Here is a 20,150-nt window from a genome sequence, read left to right on the forward strand (position 1 = left end):
GAGAGATTTTCACTGTAGGGCGCGTGCGCTCACCAGACAGACAGAGAGAGACATAGAGACAGAAAGCGAGAAATCACCCCCCAGGGGGATGGTCACGCCGCAATCCCTTCTCCTCCATTCTCCTCTCGGGATCTTGGGCACGCACGCACACGCACCCGGCGTGAGTTTTAAGACACTAGGTCTGGGACACGAACCGCGGTTGACTATGTGGGAGTCCAGCGACATAGCCATTACGCTAACTGCTGGTTCCCCTAGTTTTAAAATGATAGGTCAAACCAAGAGAAGGTTGTCATCCCTATATTTATATCTTTTTCATGCCAGGGACATTTCTGAATGAAGTGTGCGTTTAACAGTTTTCTCTAGAAAAGCCTAATAATTCTCCTGCTAGAAATTTTAATGTCTTGGTCCTAATCCAGACAGATCCAGACCCAGGACTGCTTATTTTTAACCAATCCAGCTGGGAAATAGCAGAGGTGAATAGCATTTCTAACCATACTTCTTCCTCACATGCACTCTCTGAGTCTGCAGTTTTTTTTGCCTCAGAAATGGCTATTTACACACCCTGTCCACAACAGGTTTCAGTTCTTTAAAAACAGCAAAACTTATTGAGCAAGGATTCCATCTCATTTTTCTCATTAAACTTGAGCAGACACCACCGTAGGGAAAAGGTAATGGGTTTCACTTCCTGAGATCTTAAGGGTCTCCATGAAAGAAAAGGCTCTCCTTCATAAATGGTCAACACCCAAGGAAATCTCCTTTTTGGTATTAATCTCAACTATCAGTCACCATGCCAAAAAACAGAATTTTTACCCATTTATACTCTTCATCTTTCATAGTGTTTATTTCCTTTTCTCTTTCAACGTCTTACTTGATGGAAATATTTCTTTTCTCTCTCTGCTATACTGACCCGAAGGCCATTTCTATTTGTTTTTCCTTTATTGTTTTTATGCTAATTAAATTTTCTCAGTTGAATGTACAGATGATTCTGTATTTAAACTTTTTTTAAAGAATTATTTTATTAATTTTATTTATTCATTCATTTATTTCATTTGACCAGAGAAAGAAACACAGAGCGAGAGTGGGAAAGTGAGAGTAAGCCACCAGGTCCTGGATTCAAACCATGGTTGGCCATGTGGCAGTGTCCAGCGCCTTAATCACCATGCTACCTGCTGGTCCCTAAACTTTTAATTTTATTTTATTTATCTATTTTTGTGGCAAAAAACTCTCCCTCTCTCTTTTCTTTTCTTTTTTTTTTTTAAGTTTTTGCCATAGGATGGGCACACTTTCTGAACAAAGACAGAAAGAGAGAGTAGAGGAGAAAGTGAGGAATCACCTCACTCACCAGAGGGAGTGGTCACGCCACAGTCCTCTCTTTTTTATTCTCCTCCTGGGATTTTGGGCATGCATGCACACGTATGTGGTGTGATTTCCAAGCTGCGTGGTCAGGGGCTTGAACTACAGTCAACCATGTGGGAATTCAGCACCTTAACCACTACACCACCTGCTGGCCCTGCTTATTCTTTCTTAAAATAGAAAGTTTTATAGTTTTGCATCAGCCAACAATGTGATTCATACACCTCAGAGATCCTGTAAAGTTTCCACACATGCTGAAAGATCCTATAATGCTTTCGCAATACCAATAAAGACTTAGGGCAAAATACCGTTCTTCTAGTGTGATGTACTATGCAGGAGAGTCACTTAGTCACAGCATGGCAGCTCCTACGAGGCTTTCCCTTAACTTGCATAAACTTGCATAAGTGTGAGTAGATATGTATGCCTGTATATATATATACATATATATATGTGTGTGTGTGTGCGTGTGTGTGTACATGTGTATATACGTGCATGTGTGTGTGTGTGTATACAGGTGTGTGTGTGTGTGTGTGTGTGTGTGTATATATATATATATATATATATATATACACACATATTTGCTAACCAGCAAAGTATAATGCAGGTTTCTTTTCAAAAGTAGCAAGCAGTTCAAATGCACAGCTGGGTATGCCAGAAACACATAATTAGACAAATTGGATTTAAGAGTTACATAAGGCCTCAACTGAGCCCGTGAGTAAGAAGCTGAATGAGACGTTGTGATTGCTGCTCTGGTGCCTGGAAAGAACAGAATATGTGGATATGTGTGTTATGGGCAAATAAAAGGTAATTACTTGGAGTTACGGAGTACAGTTGGCATTCCATGAGTGTTAGATTATGGAGTGTTTCACAGTGGGCAGTGCTGAGGGACAAAGTGTTGTCCACAGCTAAAAGGGGCAGTCTGTCAAGAGGTGATGTCCCTAAATAAAGTGATTTGCTAAAATACTAGTTTAAAATTATATTTTGGAAAAAAATAAAGTCTTAAAAAATGTTAAGTACAAAATGATACATTAAATATTATTACTTTCTTTTGAAAAGTGGAGCTTTCCTGCCAAAACAGGTATATATTGGAGAAGATAACAAGCAAAGCCTACAGTTTCTAGATTTTCCACTAAGAATACTCAAACCAATGAGTAAGTACTGAAAATAAACCCCCTCATAGGATTGAGAAGATAAAACTAAATTACCACTTTTTTTTTATTTGCAAATAATCTTATTTGCAAATCTGTCTCAAGGCAACCAAATGAAAAGTAGATATTCTTCTCTCTCAACAATCTCCCTGAAATAAATGGGACAAAAAAAGCAATTGTCTGAGAGAGTTCTATTTTCTTAAAGAAAACACCCTAGATTAATTGACAAAAGTACCTATTAGTTCTCATGACACTAATGCTTATAGCATTAGGGGCCTGTCTTTCAGTGTGCAATTTAAATATATATCCATAAAATCCTTGCCAATAATAATAACTTCTTGTCTATTGATGCTGCCTAACCATTAAAATCTCTATTAGTGATCTCATGTTTGGTTTGATATACTTTACAAAAAATGTTTGAACACCTCTAATTTGCAAGACACATGCTAGAGACTGTGGCAAATACAAAGACGAACAAAGAATTCCTTCCTTTGAATTTATAATCTGGTGAGAGTGAGAGAGACAGAAATATAATCAGCCAGTTAACGTGGTGTGCTGTGGGCAACCTTGCCATGTACTTCATGGCTGTGCATCAGAATTTTTCTTGTATCCAGATGACATAGAAAATTATTTGGAAGAAATATATTTTGCTTACATTACCATTTGCTTGCGTGACTTAAAAGGGAAGTGTGTATGTTACAGGTATATCTGTGCAACCATTCTGTTGCTTGCTTTTACAATAAAGTATTATATAATATTTTTAAACCAATGATCAAATAACTCTGCATCATTATGGGCACAGAAGTTGGCCCAGAAAAGTCCTGATTATACATCGAATGAGACACCAATGGTGGAAAAAAAAGGATTATGATCTGATGAAGAATATAGCTCCCAACTAGATTCTCATGTTTGACAAACCTTTAAATTCTTCGCAACAGCTGTGTATCATGTTATCAAATTGCAAATGTCATATTTGGAGAGGACACCCCCTCCTTCATTTATTTATATGTGGGAAAGCTTTCTGAAGTATGTTTGCCAGGGGTGTAGTGACTGAGACAATCCAAAGAGAACAAAGCTTGGCAGGAGAATAACAAATGTGATTTTAGTGTGGCTAGCTTCTGCTTCTTAGTCTAAAACTCTTTTCAGGAGACAGAAGGTTGTCTCACACATTCTAAAAACTTTCAGAAATGCCAAAGAAGGCAGGTGGGTTTTCTGTAACTTTCCGTAGGTTAAATGAAAGCTCTTCATCCTTGAGCCAGTATCTCAATACACCCTTAACACAGACAAGGAGATTTGCTATTGTTCAGTGAATGCTCAGTGAATTAAGATACTTTAGTACACTTTTCCAGGCCAACAACCTTCAATCCTTTCTTTCTTCCAATGACAGAGCACAGAGAATTGTCTTAAGTAAAATACACTCATTTGGTCTGATCATTAATAACTTTTGTGACATTATGTGTTCACTGGGATTCACCAAGATATAAAAACAAATAAAGAGAATAAAATGAAATAATTTGAACTAACCCACACGAGTGATTAAAAAATATATATATATCACAGCTTACTCCTTGGTGTACTCCCTGCTTCAGTTACTACCAAGATGAGTCATATTAGAAATGAGTAATGTTGGTCCTACTGTATCAAGACCAAAGAGTTGTTGGTTTTGATCACCTCCAAACGTGAGTATTCAGAGACAGAATTTCTGGTTGGTAAAACCAAATTCAGAGCCGAGCTTGTCAGAGGGACTAAGAACAAAAAACACATACAAGTAAGAAAGCAGGGACTTACGGTATCACGTTGCCTGTTATCTTTCCCTGATATTATCAAGAAGTAGTTCCAGGTCAGCAGTAACAACAAAGCCAGCGGTATCATGTAGAGCTCAAAGTTCCAGACAACGAAGAGAAAGAGCTGGGGGAGGGAGAAGAGAGAAAAAGATGAGTCACCTCTGGATTTCACTAAATGGTCTCTCTCGTTTAGACTCACTTCGAAAAGCATAAAACTTAATGCTTCAGAACAGGAAGATTTCTCTTGGAAAAAAAAAAAAAGAAAAAGCCTTAAGAACTTTTCAGGCATTTTTCTGAAAGTACAACTGACCCCTGCAAAGTCACTGTTAAAGACTTTTACTTGGTTTTATTTCTGCGAAGGAAAACCTGACATCATTACATTGTCAAAGAAGCAATTTTAATTTTTCTTATCCAGAGAAATTATTGTTAGTTCCAACAAAATACATGTTTTCTTATTTTTTTAAAAAATGTAGTAAAACGAGATTCACGACATTATCAGAAATAGCCTCTCCTATTTGCCTTCATGATAACACATGAATCACTATTTAATAGCAGGGACTTAAAAAAAAAATCTCACTTGGGTCATACACTGTAACAAGCATAAAAGGTAGATGAAAATGCCAAGTCTACAGCAGATAGCCCCAAAGATTTCACATTACGTAAAAAGCACTGCTACCAAGAACTGTAAGAAAAAGTTAGCTTAACATTTAGCACTACTGTAGAAATTAAAGAACTATTAAAAGAAAATAAAAAGTAATTTTGACAAAGGGAAAGTTTTTAATTTGTTATAGGGTACGTACACTCACAAGAGAGAGAGTGAGAGAGAGGGAATGAGAGAGATGGAAAGGGAGAAAGCACCCCTGGGGGTTGGGCCATGCTCCAATCCCTTCTCCTCCATTCTCCTTTAGGATTTTGGGCATGCACGTACATGTGCCTGGTGTGTTTTTCCAGCTTCTGGAGCCAGGACTCAAACTAAACCATACAGTTGGCCATGTGGGATCCAGCTCTCCTAACCATCACACCACTGGCTGACCTGACAAAGGAAATTTTTAAATTCCTATTTGTGTTATTTTTAAACACTACTTCTCTAAGTCTATGAAGTATTTTTTATAGTCAGATAAATGTTAGATTAAGAACTCAGGGTGGCAAGAGCCAGGTGGGACACAGTGGTAAAGTACACCTGCTCTGCGAGGCTGACCCACATGGGAAGATTCCGGTTCATGTCTGGAGGCCTCCTGAGTACAGCGAGCACACCCAGGCACATGTGTGTTCATGACCCAGGGTTGACTGAAGCCTGGGCGATCACAGCATCAAGACCCTTTGGAAGTGCTGTCTCTCTGTCTCTTTCACTCATGAAAGAAATAAAAAAACTTAAAAAGAACTTTGGGGACCAGCAGATGGTGTAATGGTTACATCACTGGACTCCCATGTAATTGACCATGGTTTGAGTCCCAGACCTGAAACTCACACTGAGTGTATGTGTTTGTATGCCCAAGATCCCAGAAGGAGACTGGAGAAGGCACTGCAGTGTGGCCATTCCCCCTAGGGGGCGATTTCTTGCTTTTTTGCTTGTCTCTTTGTCTCTCCAGTGAGCACAGGTGCTGTATAGCAAAAATCTGTTTTAAAGAAAAAAAAAAAACTTAGAGTGGCAGATGGAGTCTTTTTCTCTTTTTATGATTTATTTATTTATTTAATTCCATTTGTTATTATTATTTTTTAATTTGAGTAGAGAGAGACAGAGAAAGACAGAAAGGGAAAGCAAGAAGGCAAGCCGCCAGGTCCGGGACTTGAACCATCGTCAGCCATGTGGGAATCCAGTACCTTTAATCACCATGCCACCTCCTGGCCCTAGATGGAGTCTTTCTAATAGCATTTATAGTGTAAGACCGCACAACATTGAATATAAAGTATAGTGCATTCCTGACCCCACCTCCACCTCCTGCCCCATCCCTCCTGACTCTTGTGTTCTAGACAGATCATCTAAATTTCCTGGGTCTATGCTGTGCAGTTAAAGTCAAGTCAGATAGGGTCCAGCAGGTGGCGTAGTGGCTGAGGCACTGGATTCCGACATGACAACCAGGGATCAAGTCCCGGACCTGAAAGCTTGAAAATCATGCCAGAAGCTTATTTGTATGTGTCCAAAATCCCAGGAGGAGAATGAAGGAGAAGGGATTGTGGCATAGTCACCCTCCCTGGGGATGATTTCTCACTTGCCCTCTCACTGTCTCTATCTCTTTGTGATGAGTACATGTGCCCTATGACAAAAACTTAAAAAAAAAAGTCGGATATTATTTAAGAGCTGGATTCTACTCCTGACGCTACTACTAACTGACCATAAAGCCTTCTGGTAATTAAGTATTCGCTCTTTAATTTTTTCCTTGCAAAATAGGATAATAGGATGATCTACTTCATATCTGTGAGAAAGATTTAAAATGTGGTAAGGATTTAAACACAGTTTGGTCCCCACTAAGTAAAAACCTAATTATATAAATGTTATTAATATCTTACGAAACTCAGAAAGGTAACTATTGGTTGTTGGAAAAGTCATGACATATCTTTGCCTAGAAAAACAGAAGAAGATACATCATGACTTTTCCGACAACCCAGTAGTCATTGAGTAGGGTTTTCAGGCAACGTAGACGCTGATACTGAAACCTGGAAAGTCACTGCCTACTGAAACATAGCTGAACAGTAGTATGACTGGGAACTGAGTGGGCTGGCTGGGCTAACACAATCAGCTTGCATTTGATATGCAGGAGAGTTCAGGGCAGGGCTCGAAGGACACTCATGTTAGGCCCAGCAGCATGAGCTGTTTGCAGCTTTAATAAAGCTCGCTCAATAGGGCTAGCAGGTGGCGTGGTGCTTAAAGGTGCTGGATTCTCACATGGCTGACCACTGTTCAAGTCATGGACCTGGTGGCTTGATTTCTTGCTTTCCCTTTCTCTCTCTCTGGTCAAATTGAAAAAAAAATAATAATAAAGAATAATAATAACAAATGGGATTAGATGAATAATTCTCAAAAAGAGAATAAAGCTCACCCAAGGTGAAAATCTATGACATGGGGCCTTGGAAACACTGGTCCTGGAGCTTAGAAAGTCACTTTGTCTCAGTTTTCCCCTATCTAGATAGAGGTCTATAAACTGGATCACCATTAACATCATTTTCTATATTTAAAGTGGCTGACTGCGTGATTCGAGTTCCAGACCCAGTGGCTTCAAAAATCTGTGCGTGTGTGCCCAAAATTTTGAGAGGAGAATGAAGGAGAAGGGATTGGTGGCAAGGCAATCTCTCCTGGGGGGTGCTTTCTCACAACTCTCCCTTTCTGGTTCTCTCTTTCTGGTGAATATTTACACCCAACAGTATTTTTTTTGTAAACTTTATTTTGGAGAGGTTTTTTGCTATAAAGCACATGTGCTCACCAGAAAGACAGAGACAGACAGAAACAGAAAGTGAGAAATCACTCGACAGGAGGGATGGCCATGCTGCAATCTCTTCTCCTCTCGGGATCTTGGGCACGCGTGCACATGCGCCTGGTGAACCAAACGCAAACCGCGGTTGACTACATGGGAGTCTGGCAACATAGCCATTATGCTAACTGCTGGTCTCCCCACAGTAAATTTAAAAAAAAAATGTTAACATTACCATCTACTTTTTTATATGACATAAATCTTAACAATGAAATAGTTCACTGAATTCTATCATATTCATAACCTAAATCTATACCAAAAAGCATAAATAGTGGATTAGCAACCTATGAAATGAATTTTAGATGGAATGACACAAAAACTAAAGATTGAAGTTCCTGAATAAAAAAAAATTCCAAATACTGAGATGCATGAGACATGTGCCAGATCTTTTCTTTCACCAGAAAAAGTGGAAGACTTACAGAAAAAGGAAATTATTTTCTAATTTAATTTTTGAAATGCATACAGCATGTACAAGGTGATATAAAGTATAAACCATAGATGTGACTTATATATATATATATATGTAAAGACAGGGTCTCACCATGTTGTGAGGCTCAGCCTCCCAGCTGAAACTACAGACGAGCATGCATACACCTGCCTCTTTTTCAGACAGGGTCCTGCTATGTTGCCCAGGGCAGACTCGAGCTCAGGATCCTCCTCCCTCAGCCTCCCAAGCTGTTGGGATGCAGGAATATGCCAGCCTGACTGACCTTGATATAAAGTATAAACCATAGATGTGACTTATATATATATATATGTAAAGACAGGGTCTCACCATGTTGTGAGGCTCAGCCTCCCAGCTGAAACTACAGACGAGCATGCATACACCTGCCTCTTTTTCAGACAGGGTCCTGCTATGTTGCCCAGGGCAGACTCGAGCTCAGGATCCTCCTCCCTCAGCCTCCCAAGCTGTTGGGATGCAGGAATATGCCAGCCTGACTGACCTTTAGGACAGACTGAGAATCAAACTTGGGTAACCCATGGGTTCCAGCCTGCAGAGCACAATGTTTTGGCACCATTGCGGTTAGGCCTAAAATGCATTTTCTATAACGAGAATTCTTTTTTCAGGAAGTGAATTAAGGTAAATTTGATACACAGCAACACATATAAAAGGGAAAATTATTTCTGGTTAGAGTCCATCTTTAATTCTTTACACACTTATTTATAACATTTAGGCAGCCACTAGAATATAAGCTTCTTCAGGGAAGGGCCTTTTTCTTTTTTTGAGAAAGAGATTTTTGCTATAGGGACGTGTGCTCACCAGAGAGATAGAGACAGAAACAGACAGCAAGAAATCACTCCCCTAGGGGGGATGGCCACACTGCAAACCCTTTTTCTCCATTCTCTTCTTGGGATTTTGGGCATGCATGCACACGTGCCTGGCATGAGTTTCAAGCCACTGGATCTGGGACTCAAACCACAGTTGGCCATGTGGGAGTTCAGTGCCTTAACCACTACATCACCTGCTGGCCATGACCCTGTTTCTTTTTGTTCACTGTTTTATTTCTGGAGCCTAAAACAGTACTTGGGGCGTAGTAAATATTCAATAAGAATTTATCAAATTCATGAGTAAAGGGACACTGGATTCCCAAATCCTCCAACAGAAGTCTATTTAATTGCTTGAATTAACAAAAGTACTGTAGCGCCACCACATAAAACCAAGTGACTTCGAGAAAAGGAATTCAGAATTACAACCTGGGATGCTACTAAAGCATTTCTTCTTCTGAAATACAAGACTACCTTGGGATCATTTCAAGACAAGATTATTTTTCCATCCTGGCTATGCAGTCACAAGTTGTTTTGATTATTGTGGTCTGACCAGATTTTCCTCTGTTCACCTTTTCTGAGGGCATTCACTCAACTCAATGTGTTCTGGGATATGGATGAGACTCGTGATTCCATTGCTAAATCTGACCAATTGTAATTTGTTTATTTATTTATTTATTTATTTTATTATTATTTAGATTTTACCATAGGGCATGTGTACTTGCTGGAGAGAGACACAGAGAAGGAAAGTGAGAAATCACCCACTGGATGAAATGGCTATGCCACAAACCCTTCACCTCTATTCTCTTTTCGGGATTTTGGGCATGTACACACATGTGCCTGGTTTGATTTTCAAATTGCCAAGCCTGGGACTCCAACCATGGTCAGCCATGTGGGAGTCTAGTGCCTTTACCACTATGCCACTTAACTGGCCCTGATTTTTAAACTACTGAGCAGATATATTCTCCTTTGTAATGTCTACTCATTGGTGTTATCCTGAATAAATTTCCTTGCAATGTCCATGTATTGGTGTTAGTTGTGAGCCTAGGGTTATATAGAATAAACCTTCTAGATGACCATCGTGCATGTAATCACATCTATCATGACTCTTTCTTCTCTAGGTTCAATATCAACAGTTGCTTCAGGTAACACCAATTATAAGATATGGTTTTTGGACCCTTCCACATTATAGACTCTTATCACATCCAAATCAGTCCAGCAATAGCTTTCTTAAAATACAGCACTCAAAACTGACAGACCATCTCAAGAATACCTTTGATATTTTTATATCTAACAACATGGGTACCAGAACACAGTTGGAGAAAGGCACAGGAAAAGGGAGACAAAGGGAGAAATTATACTAGTTTTAGGGATCTTTGTGTGTTCTTTAAGAATTTAATATTTGGGTAATTGAGTAGGGTGCACTACTGCTGAAAATAACTTAAAAAACAAAACAAAAACAAAAAACACAAGAGCCAGTTTTGTATACTAGTAGTTATGGGAGCTGGATCCCATACAGTTGACCATGGTTCAAATTCTGGCCTTGACCTCTTTTGCATATTGAAGAACATGCCAAATATGTATGTGTGCATGCCTAAAATTCTGACAGGGTGTAGAAATGGAGAAGGAAAGATTGCAGTGTGACCATGTCCCATTAGGGGGTGCTTTCTCCCTCTCTCACTGTCTCTCATTCTGTCGCTGGTGGGCATGCATGCCCTTGAGCAGTTAGAAACACTCACAAAAACACACTTTAAATAAACTCTAAATACAAAAGCAATTTTTTCTTTACATCACCTAATTGAAGATTTCCAAAGGTTTAAAGAAGCATGAATACAGACTAACAACAAAAATGTATTTATTAAACATTATATGCTAATATATATATACATATATACATATATGTGTATATATGTGTGTGTGTGTATATATATATATGTATATATATATACACACACATATATATATACATATATAGTGTTCAAAAGGAGGGCAAAAAAAATGGTCTCTGGACTTAGACTGCCAGAATCACTGAGAAAAAAGCAACCATTCACTATAATATTACAAAAATTCACCATAGCATACACACACTTTAAAAGTATGTATATATGTGTGTATTTATTTCTTTATTCCATGAGTGAGAAAGATAGGCAGAGAAAAGGAAGGAGACAGAGAGAGGTCTCCCCAACAGGGTCTTGATGCCACCATCCATTTTGACAGACTCTCCCAGCTTCAGCTAGTCAGGGGTATGGGCATGAGGTCTCCAGGTGCAAACTCAAAGCTGTCCCATGTGGGTCTGTTTTACTGCGTTGTCACCATCCAGCACCCAGTGACTGTAATTACTCTTAGCTTGTGAGAGTCTCCACTAGAGCCTCAGAGAAAGAAAGGAGATTTTCAGCGTGTTGTCTCCACACTGAAGACTCTTCCCTTGCATGGGGGCCCACCTGTGCTCATGGTGACCCTCTCCTCTTTCCGGAAAAAAAACAAAAACAAAAACAAACAAACAAAAAAACAAGACACTCCAAGAAGTCCACGGCTTTGGTGTTGTTCTAGAGCTGTAGATGAGAGAAGCAGCTCAGAGAAACCCAAGACAAGTCAGGATCTGTCCTTGGTCCTGACTACACTTTCTCCTAGGTATGGGGAGAAAAGTGGAATAACGGACTAAAATGAGATTAAAAAATGGAATGACCAAAAACAAACAAACAAACCGGACATATTTACAGATTATAAATATAAGACATAAGATATTTACCATTTGTCCTGAGCCACATCTCTAGAATTACTTTTTGCCTGTTTGGGACCTAGAAAGAGACACTGAGGATTCCAGAATCTCTAAATGTTAAGTTCTGTGACCAGGAATCTCACAAATGTATGTAGAGTATTCATTCCCTATGGAGCCCTTTTCTTACTGTTTGTCTCTCTGCCATACGGCTGCCTCACCTCTCCCCCTCACTGTCTTCCCTCTATCCACTTTTTCTTCTTTGTTAGTTTGCTGTGGGATACATGTGCTTGCTGGGAAGAGACAGAGAGTGAGAGGGAAAGTGAGAAACTATTCCCAAGGGGGATAGCCATGCCACAATCCTTTCTCCTCTATTCCCCTCTCAGTATTTGGGGCATGCATGCACACATACCCAAAGTGATTTGCAGGTTGCTTAGTTCAAGACTTGAACTGCAGAATTTGCCATGTGGGAATCCAGCACCTGAACCACTACACCACCTGGTGGGCCTGAACAGTATTTTTTTTTTCTTTTCTTTTTGCCATAGGGCACTTGTGTTCACCAGAGAGAAAGAGAAAGAGGGAAAATGAGAAATCATCCTTCAGAGGGGATGGCCATGATCCAATTCCCTTCTTCTCCATTCTCCTCGCAGGATTTTGGGAATTTGTGCACATTAGCCCAGTATGTCCTGCAAGGATTCAAACTGTGCAGTTAGCCATCTGGGATGCAGCCACCTTAACCACTGAGCCAACTGCTGGCCCTCCGATTTTTTTTTTTTTTTTTTTTTTTTTTTATGAGAGAGAAAGAAAAGTTTGGTTGTTGTTGTTTTGTTTAAAGGTTTTTGCCATAAGGTGCACAAGCTTGACGGAGAGAAGAGAAAGAGACAGTGAGAGGGAAAGTAAGAAATCATCCCCCAGAGGGGATGGCCATGCTGCAATCCCTTCCCCTCTATTCTCCTCCTGGGATTTTGGGCACACATGTACACATGCTCAGTGTAACTGTCAAGCTACCAGGTCTGGGACTCAAACTGCAGTTGGCCATGTGAGAACCCAGCACCTTAACCACCAAGGCACCTGCTGACCCCAAGAAAAGGTATTTTGACAAAGTTTCACCTAGTTGTGATTCTCTTGGCCTAGCCTCCCAGCTGGCTAGGATAACAGGCACATGATCACTACCAGACCCGGCCTGCTTAGCTTGGTGTGGAAACTGAACCCAGGCATCCTATGCAGCCTCAGCCTCCCACAGCAAAGCCCTACTACACTTCCACCACCATTGCTGGGGCCTCCTCCCACTATTAATAAAGAAACTTGGGCTTGCTATATTTTACTTTCATGGAATTCATGTCTCCAATCCAGACAAAACACCTGTCCTTTTATTATTTCTGCTCATTAAATTTAGGCTAAAACTATTCAAATAATTTGGCTGTTTTCTTCTTTTTTAAAATCACTAGATGACTGTTTGCAATTTATAATTGGTATTTATAGCAGAAAATCTTCAAGGCATATTAGTCAAATGACAATATATATACACAATCGCCTTCTTTAGAAAAAAGAGCAAAGACAATTATACCATCGGCCTGGAGGTGTCAAGATCTCTGTAACTGGTCTTGAACTGTCTGCCATGGTGGTGGGATCCCTCCAGAAAACTGCACAGACTTTATAAACAAATACCATAAGATAAGTCAGTACCATAATTGTTCTTTGAGCAGTTATTGAAGATGGGGGTGTGTTCTTCAGAGTGATTCATGTGTGGTCACAGATGGAGGGGTTCATTGAAGGGAAATTGTAAATGTTAAACAGAGGAGTTACAGTTATAATTTTTACTAGTAATCAAGACAAGAAAAATTTAGATCTTTACAGAAACTCATTATTATTACTAATAATGAGTTTAATCTGCATATATGGCAGATTTTCTTTTGCTTTTTTTTTGAGAAGTCTTTGCTATAGGGCATGTGCACTCGCCAGAAAGACAGAGACAGAGAGACAGAAAGCAAGAAATCAACCCCCCCCCAGGGGGGATGGCCACGCCACAATCCCTTCTCCTCTATTCTCCTCTTGGGATCTTGGGCATGCACGCATACATGCCCAGCAAGAGTTTTAAGCCACCAAGTGTGGGACTCGAACAGCGGTCGACTACATGGGAGTCCAGCGACATAGCCATTATGCCAACTGCTGGTCCCTACATCGCAGATTTTCTATAAGCTGGAATTAAAACAATTCAGTTTTAAAAGGTGAACAAATTTTAACAATCTCATACTCCTAATGTAAAAGAAAAAAGCTTATCTTGACCTGGAAGTTTTATGAATGGCAATTCCTATCCATACTCTTTTTGTTCACATCGAAATACTTTTTCTCCAAATCAATATTATCTTGCCAATAATATGAGCATCAACATCACAAAATGCACTTCTTACATACTATTTGGATCAGGCTTCGAAAGCACTCTAAACTTTAATTATAAATATTCAAAATATTGTTTTTGTTTGGAAATAATTTACTAAAAGGCGAGTAACACAGATTGTCCTTACAAGTCTCTTATATGTCATTGCACAGAATGAACTTTAAGAGAAAAGCCCTGTGCAGCAGGCGGGGAGGGTGGAGACTGTTACCTTCAATTTACAAGGGAGGAAACCGAGACATGGGTTTTGAGACTTGTCCAAGGACATCCTCTTCCAAGTGGCAGAGCCAGGTTTCAGGAATCCTTGTCCATCGTGCTTTTCTGACAAAGCTCCATGGGGTCTAAGGTGAAGGTCTTAGAGTGAATGCTGATGTTTAGATGGTATGAACTAGTAGGGAATGATTAGTCTGGAGATTTGCTTGATCTCTTCCTTCTCCTTGCTCTGCATCAGTATAAAGAAATGGAATGCCATGTCTGAGCTGTTCTGGTAAAGGTTTTGTATGGCAAAGAATTCAAAAACTAATGGTCAAAATGAGGTTCGTGAAGCCAATTTCATGACTCCTTTTTCTCATTCTCGCTAGTGGCTCTGAATAATCGCAAGCTGGCTATTCACAAGGTTCCTATTAAATGGGGCTCTTGTATGTCCAAAATGTTTAGAAGAGGTTAGCAAGGTGGCTGTAAAGGCAAAGGCTGGAAACAGAAATGAGCCAATTACATTTTTACAGACAAAAAAAAATGTCCTCCCTTTGTACAAGAAGATTAAACAAACAAAAAAAAATCTGTTCTACTGAGAAGCTAAGTGAAGGTGGGATGCAGCTTTTCACTCGCATTTAAACAAGGCAAATTACATAAAGTAGAGGGAATGATTCAAAACATTGAGATTTTACAGCAACACTATATCTTAGGAGGTGCAAGACAGGCATGATTTTTATTTCTTTGAGCCTGGGGTTTTAAGAGTCTCAGGCAGAACTGGACCACTCACATCAGCCCATCAATTGATGCTCTCATTGAAGTGCAGAGGAAGATGCCTGCATTCAATGATCATTCAGTGCGACACATGACGGTATCCCTGAGGGAGACCACTTCAAAAAAATCATTTAAGTTGGAATATTGAATATCCTATTCTTTTGCAAACTACAGTATATTTTAAAAAGAAATCTCATCCAAAATGATTAACACTTCCTACTGTTCAGGAAAAAAGCCTGCCCTTTCAGTCTAACAGCTGTGGATCATTAGCTCTCCAGTGATGAGATGTGTTTGATGAGTATTTTTCTTTCTAATTAAGAGATGAGATTCTCTATTTGACTGTCTCTTCAGAAAGAAGTGAAGAAAAAATTTTCTGCCTCCATGGAAAGACCATCTCCTACAAAACAATTAATTATTTCATGGTCCTTTTAGAAAAACCTTTTCCTCCCTAATTTCAATTCATTTTTTCCCCCTCAAACTTAGCACACATTTATACTCAGGCCTTCACAGAATTAACCCATTTTTCACCCAACCTTCATTCCCTAATGCTTTCCTGTTTGTTTCATCAATATCTATTTCAGATAAAATAAATGAGGAAATGTGTCCAAAGTACATATATCCTTACAAGAGTGAATCCAGAAGGACTTTTTTTTTTTTTTTGGTTCTAACTGATGAGTGAGAGGCCGCAAGGTAGATAATAAATACATAGGATATGCCTTTTGAGGAACTAGGCAATACTTGAAAGAAAGAAAAAAAAAGAAAAGGAAAAGAAAAGGAAAGAAAAGGAGAAAAGAAAACTTTGAGGTGCTTAGCAATGTATCAAAACTGTTTATGGCAATGAATCCCTAAAAGGAAACTACTTCACCTCTACCAGGAAGATTGTCCTTACAGAAAACAAGCTGGAAAATGTAAAGTAGAACCTAAAATTGCTTTTTATTTTGAAAAAGCCATCACCAGAGTTGTCAAGGAGGGAACATTTCTGGATTAAAGCCTTGGTTAAAGAGTATAGGAAGAACCCAATGAAAACGCTGATCGTGAATTAATGCTATCCGTGGCCTCTTATGCCCTTTTTGGCACTGGCCAGGAAAGGGAAAAGGGAAGAAAGGAGAATCCACGTTCGGGTGCGGTGCTGCTGCTTCCCTCTCCCAGAGCACTGTTTGAAATACATAAAGGTGGGAACTAGTAGTTAGCGTAATGGCTATGTTGCTGGACTCCCACGTAGTCAACCACGGTTCGTGTCCCGGACCCGGTGGCTTTAAACTCACGCCGGGCACATGTGTGTGTGTGCCCAAGATCCCGAGAGGAAAATGGATGAGAAGGGATTGCGGCGTGGCCATCCCCCCGGGGGGGTGATTTCTTGCTTTCTGTCTCTCTGTCTCTCTCTGTCTGTCTGGCGAGCGCACGTGCCCTATAGCAAAAACCTCTCCAAAAAAAAGAAATACGTAAAGGTTTTTAGTGTCACAATGACTAGAGTGAGAGAAGGGAGGTGTGGTCGACCCTCCGTACCCATAGGTTCCATGCATTTGGATTCAACCACCTCGATGCAGCTAGGCCATGCTCGATGTTACAAAATTGAGGAAGAGGTGGATCCCTAAAAGAGAGATTCTCAAAGGGTTTATCTATATATTTTCCTTTTCCTTATATTTGATGGGAAGATTATTTGTAAGTAACTTAAGGAAGACTTAAACAATATGGGAGGATATGAGTTGGTTAGATCAAAACAAGATGCCATTTTATATAAGGGATTGGAGCATCTTCATATTTTAGTGTCCGAGAGGTGACCAATCCCCCATGGATACTGAAGGACAACTGTACTGGCATTTAGTGGGTGGGGTATGAATCACTCTGAAATATGTGTGGCAGTTTCACTCAATGGAGAATTTTCCTGCACCCAATACTTACAGCACTCCCTGTTTTTGGAGAAATATTGCTAGTTTCTCACATAGACAAGAGAATATTCTACAGCTAGTTTAGAAGAAATTAAATGTATATCTTCAAGTGTACTCAGAAGATGACTGGGTATATTTCTTAGGTGATGGATGGTATGACTTAAAGATTTAGATTCAATAGTATAGTAGAGGGGGAAAAACCTGTACTTACTCATAAGCATTTGCAGTGGAGTCTTTCTCTACTTATTAGTGTTTAATATTAAAAAAAAAAATATGACTATATAAGACTGGAGATGTACCCCCATGCCCATTTACTCTCCTGTTAATTAACTGAGGCTCCAATGCAGCAACAGAGTCTTCCGAAGCCAGTCTTCTGGGTAGGGGGTGGTTTTCCCTTGACTGAAACAACCAGATGGTGTCACCACCTGTTCTAAGGTCTTTATTTCTGGTTGGTTCCACTAAAGCTTTTTGTACCACCTCTATTCAAAAGGGAGAGGAAATCGGCAAAGTGAGCCTGATTAATTCCTAGCATAACGACAGCTTTCCAAGGTGGTTTTAAAGTATGATGTGTTCTCTTTTGAAGAGAGGCTTTGCTTTGTTCGGACACTATTCTAAAATAAATAGCAGCAGAGGATGGGGGACTGCCTTAGCCTCAGATTGCTCCAACCTGTTTCGCAGTCTTCTGTGATCACATCACAATGACACCGGGAGCCCGACCAGGACTGAAAGGGCCTCATGTAGAGCTGCTTCTCTCACCTCTCTCAATTAGAATTAACCAGTTTTCTTTTGACTAGTTTCAACAGATATCAAACTGGTCAGACTTTTGTCTTCCTGCATTTTGAGGAGTGTGTATTTTGTGTTCAGAGGGAAAAAACCAAAGTATACCACCGACTAAATGATCTCTGGTGTTGACTAGGCAAAACATGTCAGGAGAACCATCTATCTCTGTTCTGGTGACAGGAAGAGGCATATGGTTAGGAGCAGGAAAAAAAAATGAGGAATTGGTTGATTTATTTGCAAACTTGGAATCAAATAAATGTACTATAACTTAGTAGTTTATTTTACTAAGTTCATTTATTTGCTTTTTTATTTTTAAGAGGTTTTTGCTAGAGGGCGCATGCGCTCACCAGACAGAGAGATAAGAGAGACAGAAAGCAAGAAATCACCTCCCAGGGGGGATGGCCACGCCACCACAATTCCTTTTCCTCCATTCTCCTCTCGGGATCTTGGGTATGCACGCACATGAACCTGGCATGAGTTTAAGCCAACAGGTCCGGGGACTCGAACCGCAGTCGACTACATGGGAGTCCAGCGACATAGCCATTACACCAACTGCTGGTCCCAAGCTCATTTATTTCCTGATGGTATTGAAAAACCACTTTTCATTCAGACTTACTTAGATTATGTAAAAACACACATCAGAAAGTTCTAATTCTTTGTTTTGTGAAATTGAACACTGGGTATTTTGAATTGCTATCTAAAACTTAAAGTCCACAATCTTAGTATGTCCGTGCTTTTTTGAAAAGCATAGCTTGACTCTACCCATTAAAGAAGCAAGCATGACAACTAGACAGGACTCATTTGAAAATGTGTAACACGCGACCCATGGAAACACCTACAGAAGAATCTGCACAACAAAATGGACCAAAACAGCCTCAAAGATGGTGCTATCAACTAATCATAGCATAATTCACACTGCTTTCCGAGATGGAGATATTATATCAATAGAACCTGCCTGCCAAAAGGCTCAGGAAATTATTTATTTATTTAGACTTCTTTTTTTTTCCCTTTTCCTTTTCAGGGTACAAGTTGTACTGATATTTTGTGTCATTTTTATCAAAGTCAGAGATGAAAGGCTCTGGCTTTGCTTTGAGAACACTGACAACTCCAAAATGTAAAGCCCACAGTATGTCCAACTTGAGAATCACATCAACCACACATGAATAACTGATAAGAAACTCCTGCAATGCTGTGAGTTTAATGTTAGTAAAAGTTTGGAAACAGAGTCAAAGTGACAAATGCTTATAGATACCTAAAGAATGTTCATTCCCTCAGGTCCCTTTCATTAAATTAGGCCTTAACCTAGTTGCTTGTAATGGCTACCATAGTATCAAACATAGTTGATGTTTTTATTTTAATAGCTTTTTCATTCACAGAAGTCCAGATCATTAAAAATCAAGAAGCAAAGCAAAGGCATCCTTGCAGATTACACATCAACACATTGATTGTCTTCAGTGACCAAATATGGATAAGTAAGAGGAATATGTACGAGGAATTGGTATTATTTAGCCTGTGATGAGCTGCTGGTATCAAAGTGCAATCACTCTAAAAAAATAAATTAAGAATCAACATTAAAACCCTTTTAGAAATAAAGCATGGAATGTTCTTTGTGTACACTTCTGAGCTAGCCCTGGGTCTTCCAGGATCTTGGAGAAATGCAGTACTGGGGAAAGACAAGCTTCAATGAGTTTAATAGCCTTAACTCATTCTTAAATGTTTCTTTGATGTAGTCCTTGAGTATTTTTTGGAGAGATTGTTACTCTCCCTTTATACCTCTCGTACCAATGAGAAAGGAACTATCTTTTTCATAATATTCTAGTCATTATATAATGTTCTCATAGCTCTTCCTGTCTTTCAAATTCTTAAACAATTATTTAACACAATTAATGGGATTAAATGTGATCATTATCTACAGATGTTTATACAAATTTATATATTTTATAAAGCTTTATAAGTGCTGTGAAGATTTATTAAAGCCTATTAAACACAGTTACCTTTGAAATTTTCAGAGAAATGAATCTGTTACTGTTACTGTTTTTGAAATGGGTTCTTGGTCAATTCTCTTCTTAGTATATGTAAATGCTGTTTCTAGGCAAATAAATCTTACACCAGTGTTTGCTAATGTACAAAATGTAAGCTTTTCCCAAGCTTGAAATCTGGCTTTCAAGCTATCTCCATCATGAACAGGTACAATATTTAGGGCAACAGCTGGCACTTCAGTTGCTCATGGGGGGAAACTCCCTCTGTTCTTTCTACTGTGCCAGAAAATAGGATACCCAGCGATCTAACAAGCCAAACACATGTTCGTGAAGTCTGTGATACAAGTTCCTTTAAAAATTAGTCCTGCAGTCTTTAGACTCTCAGTTCTAACTCACTGAACAGGAAT

General features: G+C 39.4%; 1 protein-coding gene across 5 annotated transcripts in view; it reads right to left on the minus strand.

Annotated features, from left to right (window-relative positions):
• The window catches only part of MCTP1 (multiple C2 and transmembrane domain containing 1), a 418,517-nt gene that overhangs the window by 108,596 nt on the left and 289,771 nt on the right, over positions 1–20,150 (minus strand). For all 5 annotated transcript variants that reach the window (XM_027765984.1, XM_006162512.3, XM_027765986.1 and 2 more), the window contains one exon: positions 4,290–4,409. In XM_027765984.1, the coding sequence (XP_027621785.1) occupies positions 4,290–4,409 (120 nt within the window). The remainder of the gene's footprint in view (positions 1–4,289; positions 4,410–20,150) is intronic.

Source organism: Tupaia chinensis, unplaced genomic scaffold (genome assembly GCF_000334495.1).
Source record: "Tupaia chinensis unplaced genomic scaffold, TupChi_1.0 Scaffold140095_1, whole genome shotgun sequence".
Taxonomy (NCBI): domain Eukaryota; kingdom Metazoa; phylum Chordata; class Mammalia; order Scandentia; family Tupaiidae; genus Tupaia; species Tupaia belangeri.